This window comes from Patiria miniata, unplaced genomic scaffold (genome assembly GCF_015706575.1).
Source record: "Patiria miniata isolate m_02_andy unplaced genomic scaffold, ASM1570657v1 HiC_scaffold_3, whole genome shotgun sequence".
Taxonomy (NCBI): domain Eukaryota; kingdom Metazoa; phylum Echinodermata; class Asteroidea; order Valvatida; family Asterinidae; genus Patiria; species Patiria miniata.
The window spans coordinates 36,217,643-36,238,664 of NW_024037069.1; the positions used below are offsets into that span (position 1 = coordinate 36,217,643).

The window sequence follows — 21,022 nt, forward strand, 5'->3', positions numbered from 1 at the left end:
TTTTCGTTAGCAAATTTCGAAGAATAGTTTCTGGGTACTACTTTCTATGTTGCTGCATTTGTATCCATTGTCAAGGGCCAGGTATGTGGCGGTGCGCGCAGTGCGCTGAACATGTACAACAAAACCGCCTTTGATTTTATTACATAAGTCGGTTCGATTAAAAAATGTATTACATTGTAACAATTTGTGAGTTTGAGGGTCGCGAACTGTTTTGTTTACATGATTGGCAGTCTGCATTGGCTCAAATAAGACAAGAACAGCCTGACCACGATGGAACCAAACCGTGCAATCTTCGCATGAAGAAATCGGCCGCTCGAACCACACTTTTCATTTCCCGGAAAACAATGGTTTAAATAACTCTTTCTTATTGAAAAACAATGCAATTTTTTGTTATGTTAATGAAAAAAATCTTCAAGTCTGTCAATTTGCTATTAGTCTACAATATGGGAAAGGATAGAACAATAGCAAGATTAGGCGTGACTTGGACTCAGGAATACTATACTCCTCCCACATTGCAACCCGGGTTTATACAGGAATGCCAATTCGCTCCATGTGCGAAAATCGTGGATGCCGTGTGGACTCAAGCCAGTATACACAATAGGCGGCCTACATTCCAAATTTCATTGAAACTCAATAGCTGATTCAGAAGCGATGTAATGAATCCGCACTATGCAATTCCTCAGATAGCAGTGTACGCTTAAAAACTATCCGACCAGTAGTGAATCTAAGGGAAGGGGTTGCCTCCCATTCAGCCGCCGAATGTTATGAAACTAGTAAAATGGGGCCACAAAATAAATGGATGCTACATTTCCTAAATGTACTCTTGAAGTGCCTTAGAATGCAGGAGAAATCATCGTAGATTTCAACAGTTTTCCCGGGGGGGGGGGGGGGGGGGGCATGCCCCGGACCCCCTGAGCATGCAGGACGTGCCTTTGGGACTCCTTTATAGACTCCACCCCTCCTTTTACATCACCCCCCCCCCCCCCAATTTCCAAAAAGCTAGATCCATACCGACCTAGCTATGTGGTCTATAGGCCTACACGAACAAAAATAATAAAGGTGTGTGTGGCCACGATCAAACAAAGGCGCATATAAAACGCAATTTTGTCAACCAGATTGACAATTCCAACGCCTCACTATTTTGAATACGTTTTAGTGGCTTCGGTATTTATGTAGATTTCAGTTCAGTGCCACATGGGGTTTTTAAAAAGCCATAAATTTGTGTAAATATTAGTGAATGTGTAAATTTACATTAGCCACATGTGTGTTGATTTTTCACATTTGTTCCTGAATTTGTTTGCTTTTTTTTTTTTATTTACACAACTGTGTCAGCTGGCTGTTGTACCTGTCAGTCTTTATTGATTTCAGTGTAGATCTATTGATAAAAATCAATAAGTTGTCAATTTTGAATAGGCCTATTGGGTTTTACACGACACACATTTAAAAGCGCGGTATAGTCATTAGTCAGACAGCGCTAACATTTGTTGATTTATTGAACAAAATCTCAATCTTATATCAGAGACGATATTATCCATGGGAACCAACCATATTGTGCTTCTGTTGCAGGCTTGGAATCAAAATCATGTTGATGGTGTCTCGTTTTCAGATCAAGTGGTGAATCACATCTAGGCCTACTGGCAAGATATTTGGGCGGGAAGTCCAAGAAGTTGTTCAGTGAAGTCCGAACTTGTTTCCTTCTATTCGCACACTAATGGCCGGCCGGCCAGCCAGCTAACTGTTGGCACACACGACCTCAGTTCTGTCGACTGAGAGATCCAACATTGGTTTGACATCACCGGTACGTTTCACTTATGAAGGGAGGATTCCTTTCTTGAAAGCCAAGAGTTTCAATATAACCCTACTCTGACGACACACCAGGCCTGAATGAATCGCCCAACAATAGGAATCCCAGGTGCCTTCATACCCGAAATGTAAAACAAAGCCCTTTTGTTTTTATTCAGCTGCTGTTTGAAGACAGGTGTACGTGTTACTCTTCAGTGATTGGAAACACTGGAGTGGTCTTTTAGTCCAGGCCTATTTAAACGAGCCTGAAATCGACCATGGATCGGCATGATATCGTACAAAATATACTCAACTAGTGGTAAAAGTGCAACACCGTCCAACTGTTCATAATTACCAAATTGCAAAATGAAACCAACGTAATTGTCGCACGGATATGTCTTAAATAGATGTGTTGACTTCATTTTTAACTGTGAATAGGACTGTATGGCAGTGAAGAACTATGTCAGGGCAGACACAATGCAACAGTGTGATTGTTACAGCCTGGCATGTTAAGTTTCTCGATTGGAAGACTTTGTGCCATTATTATGCAAATTACGAGTCATTTAGCAATTCGATTGGCCTTTTGGCGCGTGCGACAACCGACCGACAGGTGTTTTTGCGAATTGTGGCTGGCATTTCAAAAGCACCTTCAGAAAGTAGTTCCGACTCGCAAGATTTCGGGAAACATCCATTTTAATGGCTTGAGTGACAACATGGTGTATTCTGTGGTTGTGGTTATGAAGTATTTGTTCCCTTTAAGATATAATTGTGCATGCAACATATTGAATGTGAAGAGTTATACCTCCCGTGTTCCGTTTAGGTTTTTTGAAACTTGTTTCACCGTTAGGGAAGTGGACATTAAAAAAAAAACCACTTTATCTACAGACGAACGTTTCTTTAGAAGTTTATGGACTATATAATTAGATATATTATTAAAAATGTTTATGAATTATTTAAAATTATTTTCCGTGGCTCGGTTCACTCCTGACAACGATTCCTTTTCTCCCTTCCTTCGAAGTCTGTCACCCTTTAAATGAGTAGATTGCTGCGACCGGGAAATGTGCCGCTATAATGATTATTCCAATTTATTGGAAAAGATCGTGTTATAGAGTCGAAACATCAGGCTCTATTTTTTTTTCTTCAAAAGTTGATTCAAATCGAAGCATCGATTAAAAGTTACTCCCCATCAGTACTTTTTTTTAGGACCAGTTTTACAGAGCTCTTGTGTATATGCCTTGTGGCTGACTCTTAGTCGATTTTAAGTGTATTTGGTCGTTAAATCTGGCGCAAAACCATAACTGAAATTTCCGAAACTTGAGCAAGGTCAATATAATTAAAGTTGTGCATGCATTAAAACTTCGTTGAGGAAAAAGTCACTCTAATAGGGCCCGCTGGATCTTCGAGTGAACAATACTACGTTATTTGCCTGTCATCTATAGAGGGCGCGTGATATTAACATACATCTCAGTTTGAAGGCGTAGCGGGACGAAAATCAGAAGGACAGAGAGACACGTCAATTGCGAGATTGAATGATAAAGTTTGTTATCAAATTGATAAAAAATCTCTTGCTTCACGTTTTCCCACCTATTGTAAACATATGTCAGAAAGTGTTGAAATTTGATCTTTTTTTCAACAAATTTAGTGGACATGTATCACTTGTACAGTACGATCGATAAAAAGGTGTTAAAGTTACAACTTGTTTACTGTTGCTAAAAATGGGGAACAAGACTGTATTTCGATCTTTGAGGAAAACAGAGATCGCATAAATTAGACGGCTGTTGCACGGATAACTTTTAAAACAGAAAATAGCCGTCGTTTTTGCGGCCTGCAGTTTCATCCAAAATGGCGGACAAGCCAGCGGATTCGGGTAAGGTTATGTCGAATAACTTTGCATTTTTTGAGCTTACTACATATCCGATTGGTGGTTGAGTGGTAACTGTTGAATCATTAATAACTGTCGATGAAAATGGACTGGGGTCTTGCAGTTTCGTGGGACATTTGTGCCAAAATGGAGCGAAAAAATACGGACACAACTTGACAGTGACAGCAAATGCACGTTGCCATTGGCAACATTATGCATTGCATGATATGCCATCATGCTGATCATGGCCATTGTCATTGATCACGATTCATGTTTATTGCTTTTGAAATCATTTACAAAATTCCCGCGTGAAGAAGAGTATCTGTTTGGTTGATATATTTGTGAATTAGCATGTAATTGTTTCATTAAAGCGGTTTGGCTTTCACGCCAATGTCGAGGGGGAAGCGTCAAGGCCGTGAAGGGGTAGCTTAGGCTTTAGCTAAAAAATGCGTCAACAAGTGCCAGTGGCGATCGTGTAGTGTAGGGGATATAAGGGAACAAAATCCACTTTAAAATTATTAGACCGACCAAACTAGTTGGCGGCATTCTTAATAAACAGCTATGTCATAGATAGAGGGCAGGGTTTCGATTTTTTGAGGGAAATTTAGGGGTAAAATGACGATGACAGCGCGACGACAACACGCAACTCGGAAATAAAGATGGCGATCACCGCGTGATGTACTGTGAGCACGCATGGCGTGCTGAATCGCAAGGCACAAACCGCGCAGGAAAATCGTGATTTCTACCCCAAGAAACTGTTCAAAATTGCAAACGGGTGTCATTAGAATTGAGAAAAGTCTGCTTTTGATTGTAAAGATGATTTTTGACCAATGAAAAACGTTTTTGACTTTAATTTGATCAAAACAAAACAGGGGCCCTACACTACATGATCGCCCAACAAGCGTCAACTGGCGTCAACTAATGGCAACGATCGTCAACCCAGCGTCAACAAATTTTGTATAGGCTTTTGAATATGGAAAGTAGCTTTATATGATAGCAAAAGTGACACCGAACACCTGCTGCATAAAAACTGAAGATAAAAATGTTTTAAAAAGTTGATTTTAAATGCAAAAACTACAACGAATTTGTCGATTTAGTATTGGCCGCCATCTTGTTTGTTAGCACACATGCGAGTATGTATCTCGGCTTAATGTACACAAGATGGCGGCCAACACATCGACAAACTCATCGTAGTTTTTGCATTCAAACACAACTTTTCCAAATAAGTTTAACTTACTTTTTTATGCAGAAGTGTTCATTGTCACCATTTCTATGATATAAAGTTACTTTTTATGTTCAAAAGCCTATACGAAGTTTGTTGACACTGGGTTGACGACCGTTGACGCTTGTTGACGCCAGTTGACACTGGTTGATGCATTTTAGTAGGACCGCTGTCGAGTGCAAATTGGAAACCTTGGTCCTTGCTTAAACTTGCGCAGAAAGTTCTAAAGAATGCAAATTTCTCTGCAAAATTTAAATTTGCGTTACAATTGTGCAGAGGCGATCGCAAATTGGCAACCTTGCGCAAATTTGCAGGACTATGCTGAGTCTGCCATGAGAGAATATAACTAGGCCTAGGTTTTAAATATTTAGTATCTTGCACTCTCCTGAATATTCTTGGGTATGGAGGAAGTATTGTAAATTTTGGTTGTCTGATTATTTCATCATTTTTTTGGGGGGGGGGGATGGCCTCCGTTTGTGTGTGTGTGTTTTGACAATAGAGCTGTATAATAAAGAACAATATACAGCTCTATGGTTTTGGCATATTTCCCCCCCCCCCCCCCTGTTTGGCGACCAAGAAAGACAATATACAATGTTAATTTTGAGTTGCAAAACTCAAGAAACAACTCTAAGGTAACTCCCGCCATATTAAGGCCATAACAGATGACATATACAGCTTTGTGCCTCGCTCGGCCGTTCCTGATCGAGTAGTGCGCAATTATAAAATTGCATGTGCATTTTGCAGCACGGAAATTGAGCGTGCGCAAGTTTAAACAAGCGCAAGGTATCTAAATTGCGCTCAACAGCACTAATGCCATGCTTTGGAAATGTTACGAATATAATACAAACTAACGTTAATACTATGAAGTGTTTATAACCGTGAACCGGTCCCGCATGTTGTCGTTCATGAGACGGCACATTGTACAGCGCCGTCATGAGCACGTATACAATAACAAATAAGTAACAAGTAGGCCAACACCAGATTAAGATATTAAATCTCAACCCGAGTGAACATGGTGAACGCATGGCCTAGTGGAAAGCGTGCTAGCCTAGGAAATTCCTTCTAGGCCAAGGAAGTTTACACGTAACTAGAAAGAATTTCAAATGCAAATATCAAGAACAGTCTAGGACCTGTGCCCATTGTTCTCATTTACAATACATTTGTTTCTATTACATTTAATAGAGATTTCACAAAATCTTTCAGCCAAGCCTATAAAAGGTGATTTGTTTTTAGTTTCCTAAAATCAAGCTTGGAAAGGAAAGGAAACTATAACTTAAAAACACAAAAGTGAACTTGGTATCCTGTTCTCTGATGTATGCCAGTTGACAGGTCAATGCTTTCCACCGTTTTTATGTGTACAATACCTACTTGAAATTGAAAATTTGGACAGTGTTTCCTGTCACTTGCTAATTAAACGTTTGACTGCCTCCCTAGCAGTCAATTAAAAACTCAACACTTGTCTCATTGTCCTCTACAAATCATTCAATCTTGCACCGCTAGACCCACTGTCTTTCCCTTTCAACTACCAGACACAACAGAGTGCATGCAGCTCTTTTCTTCACCAATCAAATCAGACTCACACCTTGTATTAGTTACACTCTAGTTTACAATAATATTTAATAGTAATAATAATAAAGGCATCATCACATTGGCGTTCATTCACGGGCTCCTAGAAACGAAGGCCTGGCGCCGGCGATGGGTAGAAACGTGCCAACATCTGCAGAGGCAAAGTGTGAATGTTGGCGACGGCTGAGAAATCAGTGCAGATTGTACTTTGTTTTCTTGCTTTGACAGAGTGACAGGATTGCGTTTTGGGGTTGTATAATGAGTGACGTTTATGTATCTCTTGTGCTCTACACTGCTTGTGTGCTTTAGTTACAGAGTACCAATTGTTATCAATTCCTATAGAAATACAAGTATATATGCGGTTGTAACAATTTAAATTGCGTTCAGTAAAAATGTGGTCCATGTCCACAAATTCTCTTAAATATCGTAATTACTTAAGCATTGTAAGTCTATAACCATTGTATGGGTTAGCATTTCAGTAACATTAAATTGGATTTTTACCTTAGGGAAAAATCATGGTTCACTTTGTTTTCAAACTGCTCATTTAATTCTTCAACACTGGACACTGTTGATTTGACAATCAATGTTCGTTGGTCAAATGCTCTAGGACATGCATAGACAAGTATTTGGCCACTGATATGCCACATAGTCACATATGAACTGTGCAAGTAACGATTCTCCCATTTTTCAAAACTTGTACCAAAAGTTAGCACAAGCCAGCCTGTTGTTATCCTTGCTGAAATTTCTTTTACATGTTCATGTCTTTAATTCCCCCATCGCATTAACTTTCTCACAGTCGCTACATGCACTCTGACAGGGATGAGCGTTGGTGAGGTGCGAACTCGGGCGCGTGCATCCATTTACCAACTCGACACATCCCCCCTCCATACGCACACATGCATACACATGTAACAATCTACGTGTAGCCCCGTCATCACCTCACATAGCCAAACACAACGTTATTTCTTCCCTTGCTGCTGTAATTATTGTGCAGGATAGCGTAAAGGGGGTCCTGTGCATGATGTTTAGTCCGGTGGGACCCAATCGTATAGTGTGTATAAATTGTTATGAGAGCCCAAGCAGAAACTGCCACAATCTTGGTCCTAAGCTGTGTGCCCGCTCCACTGCCCAATTCACTTTACTGCTCGTTGCACTTTGTTCGTAGTTATTACAACCGTATCAATCATTCTGTATTTTGATTGTTTTCCCGCCATTGTTGTTAAATGCAGGCACCAGAATGATATCCTGGACTTTTGTCACAAATTTTGTTTCGGAATCAAATCGCCGTGTAAATTGCAAGATTGGGCATTTTAGTCACGGAATTCAGAGATGCAATTTAGAATGTTAATATCTCATTTCTGTTATTGTTAGGAAGCGTTTTATTGCTCTTGGGTTGTTGAATTTATTGGAGATTATTTTGGAATGAACGAGTCATGGTTGGATATGGGTAACCTTGAGGTGTTAGGCCGTGTATATAATTTATCAATATGTTGATATTAAAGATGTCGAAATATTGTCACGCTCAATTTTCTTTACTTTTTTTGGCAATAAAAATGGTAAAAATGTAAATGTAATTCTAATGCACCAAGTGTGAACGCAGATATCTAAATATCTAAAGCTCAGACAAACAGTTCTTTGATTTTTTTGAGGCCACATTCAACAATTCCTGTACTGGAATAACAAGAAATATTAAACAGACAAAAACATAACCTGTCATAGTTAACGTTGGAGAGACATTAACCAATTATAATCTTTAATTGAACATTTTGATGAAAAATGCCATGATAGTTTTTGATCAGTGATTAAGCTAGGGATACTTAGTAGACCTGCAGAGACCCCACTATATGCAAAAAAGAGTTAATTGAGTTAATTGTCACTTGTTACTGCTTTTGGCTAGTTGCCAGCCAAGTAAGGCAGATTTAGTCTCCAGTATAACCTTTCCACTCATCTGTGTCAAGAAATGAAGTTGAAGATGCTCAAAATGATAAAAATTGCTGATTTACATGAAACACATAAAAATTAAAAATTGGAAAATTAAGATGAATATTCAAGCATTTTCTGTTGATATTTTGGTAGTGTACTTATATATACAAACTATATTTATTGTGTTTTTTTTTAACTCACAAGATATTCATTTCACTAGATTGTGTTAGATTTCTGAGAATTCTGTGTATTGTCAGGCTGTATGACTGCTTCTAGAGAGAGTGATTCTATTCTAAAGTTGAAGTGCTATTAACAAAGCAAGTCAAGACGTCAATTCCTTTGTGTGACAGCTATATATATTTATTTATTTTACAATATTTTATTTTATTTCATCACAATTGAAAGATTTTAAAAGTGAAATTCTTCTTCCCAATGTGCACATAAAAACATACATATATTTAGACACTTAAAAATTTACATAAGTCGAAAACTTCAGTTTATGAAAAGTTAATAAGTATAAAACCACCAGCAAAAATCCCTACTTTAAAAAAAGAGAAGCTTAAAAACAAAAAGCTATATTGTTATAAAAAGTATTCAAATCTTGCTTGCTGACATGCTAGGTTATTTATTAAAAAAAGGTCTAATCTGAATTGTAAAAAAACATTGCAAATAGACAGTATTCATCTGATAAAATTAGAATTATAGAGGTGAATGGCACTAGGTAAAAAAGAAAATCTGAACCGGTTTGTGTGTGTGGGGAGCGCTCGTAATCTTCCTGATGGGAGTGACTGTATAGATGAATGCAGAGGATGAGTTGGGTCCTGAGTTATAGTCTGCAGTTTCGTGAGATAATTTATTTCAACAATTTCGTTCACCTGCTTCACTTCCAGACCAATTATTTTTCTAGCAGTTTTTGTGATCCGATCAATTTTCTTCCGGTTATTTACAGTTAAGTTATTGTACCATACAATGCAACTAAAAGAAATGATTGACTGGACAACACTCTGGTAAAATAAATGCAAAATCGAATCACGAACATTAAAAGAACTTGACTTCCTGAGAAAATAAAGCCTCTGGTTTGCCTTGGCATACATTCTCTGAGTGTTTTTGTTCCAGTTTAACCCGTTATCAATGACTGTTCCAAGGTACTTGTACTCAGTGACATTTTCCACTTGTTCATTTCTAATGCTAACTTATGTTAGCTATGTAGAAAAGCAGTGTATTAATAGTGCTTGTTTGTTGTTGTTTACTATTTACAGGAAGTGATGACAGTTCTGACGATGCCGTCGTTGGTAATCTCAACAAATTTGCCGTGGTGCCTCCTGGTTACACGGGCATGCCTAGGAAGGGACATCTCATATTTGATGCCTGCTTTGAATGTGGTAAGGGGAAATTTTGTTAACTGACAAAATCATCACTCTAACCCTGAAAGGGTGGACTTTTTGGAGAGGATTTTGTGTAGTGGTTGACGAGGCTTTGCCTCACCTGCTTCACGAGGAGGCGGCTTCACTACCTGTCTCCTGCTTCGTGGGCAAATCGCGGGCGAATCGCACGCTTCACAGGCGAGTCACATGCTTTGAGTGTGATCGCCTGCTTCGCATGACAAACTTGTGAACACACACATTCTTGTTCCGTAACTGTGGGGACTACACATGAGGTGTCCCATGGGAACTATGGGGACCAAAGACACTATGGGGACAGCAGAAAGTCCCCATAACTAAGTCCTTATTTCCCAAACAATAAAAACTTCCCCATAATGCAGTGACGGCCCGCCCCCACACATGTGGGTAAACACCTTCAATGGTGGACCCCCTACTGTCCCTCTTTTGTTTGCACTTTTACCTCCCATATGTTTGGTACACACACCTCAAAAGTGGATCTTTGGTCAATCGTGGACCCTGTTGTCCTCTATTGTTCAAGGCCCACAATTTGAATTTGTATGCGTGTGTTTACGAGAGCTACCTTGTGGGGTACTCACACAAAGGAAACAATGGTACTCCATAAGTCAATCTTTCTACAACGGTACCCCAGAAGGGAAATTCTAAAGAAGAGGGTTAAAGGGAGAACAATGCAAGTACACCATGGTGTACACACAGACGCCCATAACCTTAACGGATGGGGTTTGTGGGGTACTCGCATTGTTCTCCTTTTATCCCTCTTCTTTAGAATTTCCCTTAGGTCAAACAAAGACCGACTTATTTCGGAGATTTTTCATTTTCCCCCAATCTCAGTCCTGGACGATGCTTGTGATACATTTCTTTTTTGTTTACTAGGGAATCTTGGGAGAGTAGATTACATCACAGAGTATGAGTACGATCTTTTCATCCGTCCTGATACTTGCAATCCTCGTTTCCGTGTCTGGTTCAACTTCACTGTTGAGAACGTCAAAGCAGACCAGGTAATGAGCCGTTCATTCTCTGCATATTGTCTTCTTCGTCTGTAGGTTATTTATTGAAATTCTCTATGGTAATAAAACTAACTGTTTTGAAAAGTGGAGAGGCACGTCATCGAAGCCTGAAGAAACCTAGAGAGAAAAAGATGATGTAAAAACCTACGGGGAAAACTCTTGAAGGATATTCCAGATTTCTTGTCCCAAAAATATATTAGATGTATATAAATGAAAGTGATGGCAAAACAAATTTTGTTTTTCACTAATTGTCTTCAATAATTAGTTCAGAAGAAATCCAATTGTCCTGGAAAGCAGGGAAAAACTACACTCTTGAAACTTTGCAAGTTTTATCAATCGTTTTCAGTCAAGACATTTAGAAATTGGAGCAATTTGGGGTGCAACCGAAGCTCATTGACATTAATGCGCCTCGTAAACATTATCCTCAAACACATGATTTTGTTTCCGTCTGTAGAGAGTCATCTTCAACATCGTCAATTTCAGCAAGACCAAGAGCCTGTATCGGGAGGGTATGTCACCTCTAGTCAAATCATCCAGTCGTCCTAAATGGTAAGATATCTGACCTTACAAGTATTTTTTTCCAGAAAGAGAAATGTGCACTACACGAGAGGCCATTTTTTACACAAACAATTCCAACAATGAAGAATTGTTTTGCTTAAATAAAAAACTGAATTAGGATTAAAATTGGAAATAACCAAGTTGTGAGATTTAATCGTTGGAGAGCAGAGATATCAAACACTTTTGGAACTGGTTGAAAGAAAGTCTTGGAAATAAATTGGCAGATTTAAAAGAGTTTACTGACAACAAATTACTGAAAGAATCAGTAATAAGTGGTACCAGGGGGCTTCCCCCTTATTTTCACAGTGGCAGGTATTAAGGGTTACCAGCCAAAATCTCATGGGTCTTGGTTGTTTGTGGCTTCATTGAATTATTTTGCTTAGGAATTTGGTCCTGGTAATAGTTCAATGCAGTACTTGCATTATAACGTTCCTTTCCTCCAATTTATTATTAAAGAAGAAGTTTAGTTCTGTGTCCCATACACCTTGGGATTAGCCACCTGCGAAGGGGGATATGGATTATGAACCCCCCCCCCCTTCTCATTGAGGTGACAGACCTTGTACGGTCCATCACGTTCTATTACGTGTTCCATTCATCACATGGTCAGTCAGTGGATAGTGCAGTGTGGACCACGTGGGGTTTACACACATCACTGTTGGGGTGTATACTGTTGTGAAAGTCTTCGCCTGATCTTTGTACCCTTCTATGGCCAAATTATAAATCTCTCCATTTTCCTGGAGAGCATTGTGTTTTAGTTTTTAAGATCAAATCTTGGAAAGCAAGTATTGTGGTTGATTGTGGCTGATGTTGTTTGATACAAAGCTATTATTGTTAAATTAAATATCCATTAGATTAAATTTTTCCAATGTTGTTTACTTTTATGTTTGTTAGGATATTACGTTGTGCATCAAAGGTTGTACAGCTTTGATATTTATTTCGGATTACTGTGACAAATCAATGTAATTTCATTTGGAATCTAATGTTCAATAAAAATGTATTTGACAACAAAATTTCAATTTGTTGACGAAAATACTGGAGTAATAAAGAAAGTAAACACATCATCTCCAGACTTTCTTAAACATCACGGATCTGTGGTCTTTGTTTGGCTTACAAGTTACAACAGTGTTAAAGAACGGAATATGTGTCTTGCTACGTAGCTGACACACAGAGGAAGTGATGTCTTGACTTGCTTCGCTAATAACGCTTCCACTTAAAATTTCTCAATTGAACCAGACAAAACACTGCTTAAAACGGTTAAATGCCTTTGTTGTGACCCTTTCAATTCTCAACTATCGCTTGCTCGATAAAAAAAGAATTAAAAATCACAAGGTGTTAATGAAATCTTATTATCTGTTGCATATAGTTAACGGTCACTCATCTTCATTCATCACTGCAACATGATTGAGTCGGAATGACTGTTAATCAGATACATTCATTAATACTAAAATCCCTGCTCTGTACAGGTTAAGCTGACTAAATGACGTTCCTTTTGTGTTTTGTGTCAAGCCTCACGTGCCGGAATAATTAAAGCAAGCAAGGAGCACTGAACCCCTTTTAGGCTTTCACACGTTTGTCAAAAGGAACAAAAGGCTTGTTAATCCGTACTTATTGGATTTTTCTCAAATGACGTGAGAATGAATCGATGGTTCTGATTACGATCACTCTGTGTCTAATAAGGCAACCGAGATGGACTGCGTCGTAACCCATGACGTTTGAACTTTCATTGATTCCGAGAGTTGACTGTCATATCTAGAGCATTATTGTCTGTAACCTTAATGCCTCCCATCCCTTTGAAGCTTTGTGTGGGATTGCTTCGTCAGGCCTCCCTTAACAAAAGGCCAGTCCTGCTTCAGTCTGGCTGACTAAAGATCTTCGGTAGGAGGGCACTCTTGAGGGGCCCAATGGTCAGGATTAGTTTCTTCTTTGGCATTTCATGTAGAAGCACACGCTTCTTCTGTTTACTTGTAAAGGCAGGCTGTATGAGGAATAAACTGCTTCTTTGTTCAACATGCAATTGTTTCTATTGATTTCTTTTCGGTAAGTGGTGAAGCAAGAAGTTGGGTGAAAATCTATAAATATCTGCAAGTAGCTTAGTTTGGCCGAGAAGAGTCAATTTCTTTGTTTGCGAAGTTAGATCGGGTTTTGAATATTGATATACTTGTTTTTTAGATTTTTTTGGGGTGCAAAATGGACAGGATTTATCTCATTGCAAGTTAGAGTGAAATGAAGTTGAAAAAAACCCAAAAAACAACAACAGCACTTTCACTAACCCAACTTTTACTCCTTGAGAGCTAATGTCAGCAGTGAACATAAAACAAATCACAGACCATGACTCGTCAGGTACGTTAGCATAGCATCATTAATCTGTCTGGTTCCTTAAATCTAACTGCCTTTGAAATCTCAAGTAACAATTATTGGGCTTGCATCAGTATAAATAATCAATCAGAAGGAAAAGAGGCTCCCGAATGATACTCCCTACTTCTGACTTAATGCTAGTTGCAGATTTGGATTTAACTCAAATAAACAGGAGTTGATGCTCATAATACGAATGCCATTTCCCGCTGTAATGTTGTCAATATCCTGACTGGTATCGTAAATTTGCATGCTATGCGCGCTCTAATGAAAGCGAATTTAAGTGAATTAATGTGGTGCATTGTGTGAAACTGAAATGACCTGTGGGAGTGTCTATAAACTCGGTGCGGTGAGATTTGGTTACAGTCTTAATGATGCTCGTAGATTTCTTACGGAATTGACTATGCAGTCCTGTCTTTTTTGGTGTCGGGGTTTCTATATTTTGATGTCGAGACAGTAATTTGTTGGAAATCTTTCCAGACTTATTGTCTCCACCCGGGCAAATTGGAAAACTCCAGTCACCACAGGATGATACATCAAGGTATGAAATGGCAAAGGTGAAATTGTCATTGAAAAGATGTGAGGCCTTTGGTATATATCTTTATTATTTTTTAAATTTGTTTTTTTTTTATGTCCTGATAAGCAATAGCTCCCCTAGTGAAAAACTTTTCATGCAGGAATGGTTTACCAGAACAAAAAATTGTGAAATGATCTGGACTCGGAAAAAAATAGGGAGGGGTGGACATCAATTAACTGTATAATTATTGCCTTAGCATTGCAATATTAGCTAACTGACACCTCTTTTCTATTTTTAAGGGGGGGGGGGGCGATATCAAACCTTCAACTCACTGAACAAACACCTAAACTGGCAGAAACATCAGCATGTACCACTTTAAAAAAAAAAGAACTTCTTTGTTGGAGTCACCAATTTGGCCATTTTATACCGTTACTGGTAGAAGAAAAAAGGCTACATTGGGTGTTTGTGAAGGAAAATGGGACTCATTGCTTGCACGTAACAATCAGTCTGATTTGGAGACCATGATCAGAGGGGACAGCCGTTCCAGACTTAGTCTTAAGACAATGCGACTGTGGCTAATGAACAAGGCTCCAGAAATCTTCATTGCCGAGATTACCAAACACCGGTTCCCTTCTAGCCAACGACAGCCGCGACATTACAGACTTAAATTGTCTAGATATAAAGAAGTCACGGCTAATGAGTGTCAAGTTCAGGGCTGTATTGCTCAGACAACTTCACTTTACTCGGACGGAGGATTTACGATGAAATGGAATTGATTTGGATGGCACGGTGGAATCCGGAGTTTTACGAGGTTTTATTTTATTGTTGTGCATGTGAGCAAGGACATGTTGTTCAAGTATTGTTACAATGGTATTTGGTATGGTAATGTATTGTGAGTTGCTGTCAGATCAAATGGAGATTTTTCATTCATTGTCCATTTCTGGACCCACTGAAGCTAATACCTGTGTACATTCAGCAGCTCATTTTTGAGATACGGTAACTGGTTCTAACGTGGAGCAGAAGTTTTGATCTTGTTGCATGAAAATATGTTAGGTGGGCTTCAGCTCAAAATAGCCGATTCTCGTGTTGCTATATACTGTACATTTAGGTTGACTTGTTACATACATAGATTGTGTCTCAAAGCTTGGAATGCCCCAGTTTTATTGAGAATGTTTATTCTGGGAATGTGTTGCCATTCAAATTAGGAAAGCAACTTTGTGTGTGCCTCAGCAGAGGGTGAAACTACATGTAGACACTAGACACAAAAATGCTTGGACAAAAGTACATTTTTCAATGCTCATGTACACGAAGAAACCTGTACGTAAAGGAAATATTTAGTTCTAGTCTAGAGGTGGGAAGAAAACTCCAGGTAATTATTGTAATCAGATACAGTGTAGGGTCTGAAAAGCCAATTCAAGTGTATCTGCCTGGGTTTGAACCTGGGTAACAAAAGTGAAAGGCGAGGAAAGAACCACTGTGCCAACTTGACTGCCCGATATGAATGGATTAATGCACGTTCTTAGATAGCTCTGCTTTTTGAAGCCAACAATTCCATGACGATTGTACGACGGCAGATCTCAGACTTGGAGCTAATTTGCTGCGTTGCCAACTGTTTCTATTACCCTCATCCACTCCATCATGCCACCTCATCTCACCGTCATTATTCTTAATGCACACCACATTCCTGATGTACTGCGCCTCTCACCAAAAGTGAATTATCCCGCATCAGAAACCCAGAAACATCATTTTTCGCCCCGACGAGTAAATGTGGTGTTAGCTTTTGGTAGATTAATGGGCCCCGTGAGACATGGTACAGGCGTCTGCGAGACGACAAGAAATCTCTAAATTTCTAATAAAAAAAAAGATTCTGAAGAACCTATAATGTTATCTTGGAGCATCAAATGGGAACATATTGGAGTATGATTTTTGTTTTGTTTTAAATTTGGACTGACGCGAGTGGAAAATTGAATAATTTGAACTGGAGCAGTGTCTAGGGGAATAGTCATTTGGTATCGTCTGCGTCGTTAGGCGCAAGACGTCGTGGCTGGGTTATGAGAGAAGTAGGCCGATGGAAATAAATGGGGTCTTATAAAAGGGTATTAGTCTGAACTTTCTCTTGTATAAAGTTTAAGGATTTAATCATTTTTTGAGTTATTGCGAATGACTTAAAAAGCAATCACTGCCAGTGCAAAGCTATTTTCTTTGCCAAGTTACATGTAGCGCTGGAGAGAAAAAGTCACAATTTTTTTATTTCTTACTTTTCACTGAACTTGTTATGGCCTAATTAAAAATTAGACATATATGCCAGTGTAGGGCCAATCCAAACTTTACATGTATGATGATATCAATGTCAAGACATCAAGTATGACTGTCAATGCAAAACAAGAAATCTACATTTTACTGTCAAGTTAACATTTGAACCATGAATTGCTTCATTGTAAAATGTATGTGGGCATAAATCGTATGTTACGCAAAGTGCACAGTGTCCAAAATGTTTTTTTACCCCAGGGATTTAGACGATTGCCAGCGGTTCCTTGCTAATGGTAAAGTCCGAGCATAAAGCACCACACGTTGGGCTGTAATTGTCCTGAACAAAAAAGAAGAATAAGAAAGTTGGCAACCTGAGTACTGTGTAAGACTAGCCAAGACAATTGCTGTATTTCCCCAGCTCCCTCTGGTTACTCCCCGACTCCCTCATCTGACACACTTCATTAGGTTCTGATTATAAAGCCAATCAGCACAGCCATCCGTAGCACTTCTTTAGTCTTGCCATTCTCTGAGGCTTAATGCATTCATGAGACCAAACCCCTCTGAGGTGTGGACGGACGTTTGATATTAAACTCCCCCCCCCCCTTCCTACTTTCAGATATGAATAAATAATGTGGCGGTTCCGGTGAGGTGGCATAGTCAATTAGTGGACCTGGGGTTTTTGGTGGTGGCTGTAATGAGGGAGACTATTGCTTTGTTTTTGAGCAATGTGTTTAGTTCAAAAATGCAAAGTTTTATATGTGTCCTTATTCTGTACTTATTGTGCCAGTAAATTAAAGATAAATGTACCAGTATTACTATTTCGTGCTACTGGTACATGTACCAGTAGTATTGCAGAGAAAACAATTGGAATAATCTCCATTGTGCAGAAGAACAAAAAATGTAGGAAAGTTGGAGGTACCGTTTGAGAAATCCACAAAATCAAGTGAATTTTAAAAAGAGCCCCTAATAGTGACCACAATTTTCTCAGTGTACAGTGTACATGTATAGTATGTATAACGTTGTAAGCACAATGCCTATTTTCCTAAATTATACCGGTATTTCTTCCTGTAAAATGGAATCTTCTTGCGTACCGATAGCTACCAGTATGCATGACTCGGAAATTAATCAAATCTTTACAAAATGTTCCACTTTTCGTGGTTTGCTCTAAAACAAAATATTAAGAATGCCAATCTACAGCTGATATGGGCTCGGTGCACAAGGACTCCCTCATTGGCAAGAAAGGGAGAATTGAGGGAGACCACTGGGAGAGACATTCGACTACAGTGCCGACAACGCACCTGACACTCACGTGAAGACACTATGGCTCTGTGCACATTCAGAATACAATAAGTTGTGTCTAGTTTGTGCTGTTTTTTTTTGCGGGAACCAGTACACTGACGCGGTGTGTTCCATCCACTGGGCTCTCGCAAATTAAAGCACCCTCTCTTGTTCATGCATGGAGCCTATGTATTCCAGGTCTGATTGCCTGTGGCTGTTACAGTCAGCAAAGGAGGGTCGTGTCCTTTCGATTGTTGTATTACACAACCGTGATTGTGGAACAAAACGTCAGGAATCACCTCAAAAATATGTTACGCATAATTTTCTGGGTATAGAATGTCCATGCACTCGTCATCATCTTGAGGAGTTCATCTCAAGATTGGCTCATGAGGATCTTCTGACATCTCACAACATGACTCAACGGTTATGAGATGTTGCCTGGCTTAAGGAGGAAAAGAGATAGAAAAAAAAGAGTCAAATTGATCAGTTTGTGATGTCTGGCTGCTGACAGTCGCTCAATGGCTTTATCTGGGGCATCCTTGATACTTCTCTATCAACCCAGAACCAGATTCTGAGATGGGTAACTAGGGACGCAGAGACGGTGACGAGTGAATAGTGAATCCAGTGGAGGAGAAGGGGGGGGGTGGGAGAAGGGGGTCATTGATTTCAAATCTCAGATGGCATTGAACTCGTGCTTGTCATTTCGTCTGCCATTCCCGGCCTTGTTTTCTTCGTTGTACTCTTTAGGTCAATGATCGATATGGATACGATGTAATAAGTCTGCGTGTCGTATGAAAATAGGGCAGCGGTCCAATTTGAAAGCAACATTCTGACACAAAATTGAAGAAACAGTAACTTTTGGCTGGTGACTAATTTACCCGTCAGTAAAGTTTTAATTTTTTTTTCTTTATTTTTTTTGGGATGGGTGGGGGGGGGGGGGGGTAGCAGACAAGTGGTTGTGAGAATAGCGGGGATAGTCATTGCATGGAGATGGAAATCGGTCGTTGGTAGAATCGTGATGGTGGGTTCTTTTATTAACACCCATTGATGAGGGCGTCTTTCATAAAGGAATGAAGATATATTAGGACAGGCATTTCTGTAGAAGGATTGGAATGAGTTATCATCTTGTAATCTTTGTGAATCCAGAAGTAAAAAACAAATTTGTGTATAATTGATAATTTTGTATGATTGTTGCAAACATTTTCCTCAAATCTCTTTCTTATTTTATGTGTAATTTATGGTTTTCTGACATTACATGTATAATGCAAAGATTCTGAACGACATCTTAGAGTTAATTTGTTTCCATAATTTTCTTGTAAATGAAGGCAAAAGTCAGTTCAAAAGAATAATTGAAAAATTAACCCAAGCTTCATGTCTCGGTTTAAGACTTCCGGATTCAACAATTCAAGATTTGCCACCGAATAACCTCTCTGAGGGAAGCATCAAAGAGCTGAATTTATTTTGATTTATGTTTTACAAATGAGGGCAAAAGTCACTCTCACCTCCCGTTCAAACAATCCGAAACGCACACAGGTCAAAGATGGTGCCCATTTACAAATCTGGAAACTGTGACAGCGCTGGGCAACGTAACAACTCTGGTGAAAGAAAATTTTAATTGACCAATTTATAACTTGTCGTCCAGTACAGTACAGTGCTTCTTAATTCTCAAGCTCACTATGCAGACAATCACGGGCTTCATTTTAAAAAAAAAGTCTTTTGTTTGTGACTGCATTGATAGCAGTCCTGTTGGTTTATTCAATAACTCGGCAGCCGGGCACTGAGCCACTACTCAGTACATTATGATACCACAAAATGAATTTTATTTGACAGAGTTTATCCAGGTTTTTTATTTGTGTCTTGGTCTTATTGCAGTGGCTAGATTGGCTAGTGAGGAGTTTAATTTCCTGTGTTGCTGGCCGCATTGCAGTAATAAATATTCAGTTTGCCCGCACACTGCCCCGCACATGCAGCCTATTTGTTGTTTAATTGTGTGCCTCAGCCCCTCGTCCAAATCGCTCCCGCGTAATGTGGAAACAAAAGAGCTCCGTCTGGTTTGGGGTTTAATTTCAGCTGGAGTGGCTTTGTGTTTTGGTAAGGAGATATTATACGACCTGACAAAGACAAACACCAATACTTTCAATCACTTAAGAATGGCTGCATGGAAGCGCTTGGAATTTGATCAAGTATATTTAAAATGGTGTATGAAATCAGTTTCGACATTTTTACTTTTTTGAGAAACAATAAAAAAAAATTGATTCTGAATCAATCAATCATGCACATTGCTTTTACTTTAAGACTAGCAAAGGAGCCCGTGGCTAGTTTACAATGTTGGTTGTTGGTACTAAGATACAAAGTGCAAATGAAGTTGCAAGACCTGCATAGTATAAATAATGTATATTCCACAAAATTTGAATTTGTAAGCCTATTTGCAATGAGTCCTCATCTTAACAGAATATTTCTAAGTAAATTTTCAAATTTTTGTACACTTGACTGTAGGCAAAATCTGTAACCTTTAAATCTACATGTGCACGTAATACGATGCTCTCATTTCAGCAGAGTATGACAAATGTGCTTCCAAGCAACCCTCAAGAATTGGGGCAAAGTCCACAGGCTAGATGACGCTTGCGTTTCCTCGCCTTCACACCTTTCTTGCCACGGTCCCTGTGTTTTACCATAGCCCAAGGCTCGCCCCTTGCAAACCCCTCCTTCTTAGAACTTTCAAACACCATTTGACACTGGATTCATCTTGTGTCCACGTGAAATATTGATGGTGGACGCAGAATCAAGGATGTGAAATGAGGTGAAAGGAGATGACATGCATCTTCTTTATGGCGGAGAGGAAAGGAGGTTGCCAACTTTCACACTGTCTGAGTTATGACTTCTTGCTTGCTTTGTGGTCTCGGTCTTAAAGGCAGTATGTACATTGTATCTGTGTGTGTTTGCACGAAACGGTCATGGTGTCTATGGCTATGCCCATTCACCATAGTGAGTCAGTGGCTAAAGGTAAAGCCACAGCCTCAAGATACCCAGTTTGGACACGGCTATATGGAGATGATTGAGAGGAATATTTTAAGTTAACTTCAGACTGTAAAGTCTTTCATGTTTGGAATCATCTTGCCCCCTCCTTTGAAAATACATCTTGAGTAGTTGATAACCAATTTGTCACATGGAAATGGGTTCCTTGAGGTGTGGGTGGACAACCTCAATAATGAAGTGACGGGGACGGAGGATGGGGGGGGGGGGGGTGGGAAGAGGTTGGCAAGGGACTGAGCGAGAGACGAAGATGAAATGGACTGTGTAGGAGGA

The 21,022-nt window shown here is 39.4% G+C and overlaps 2 protein-coding genes across 4 annotated transcripts in view; one reads left to right on the top strand and one right to left on the bottom strand.

Moving 5' to 3' along the window:
- LOC119737432 (ELAV-like protein 1-B) overlaps window positions 1-1,676 on the bottom strand; it is a 39,206-nt gene extending 37,530 nt beyond the window's left edge. The window contains exon 1 of the mRNA XM_038211787.1: window positions 1,546-1,676. The gene's annotated coding sequence lies outside the window, so the exon portion shown is untranslated. The remainder of the gene's footprint in view (window positions 1-1,545) is intronic.
- The window catches only part of LOC119737430 (cytosolic carboxypeptidase 6-like), a 60,560-nt gene continuing 41,208 nt past the window's right edge, over window positions 1,671-21,022 (top strand). Inside the window, exons 1-4 of one of the 3 annotated variants that reach the window (XM_038211784.1) lie at window positions 1,671-1,798; window positions 9,614-9,736; window positions 10,628-10,752; window positions 11,216-11,310. In XM_038211784.1, the coding sequence (XP_038067712.1) occupies window positions 9,691-9,736; window positions 10,628-10,752; window positions 11,216-11,310 (266 nt within the window). In that variant the 5' untranslated portion in view covers window positions 1,671-1,798; window positions 9,614-9,690. Of the gene's footprint in view, window positions 1,799-2,055; window positions 2,102-3,497; window positions 3,650-9,613; window positions 9,737-10,627; window positions 10,753-11,215; window positions 11,311-21,022 lie in introns of those variants that run through there. The other 2 variants (XM_038211782.1, XM_038211783.1) reach the window with 2 other exon arrangements.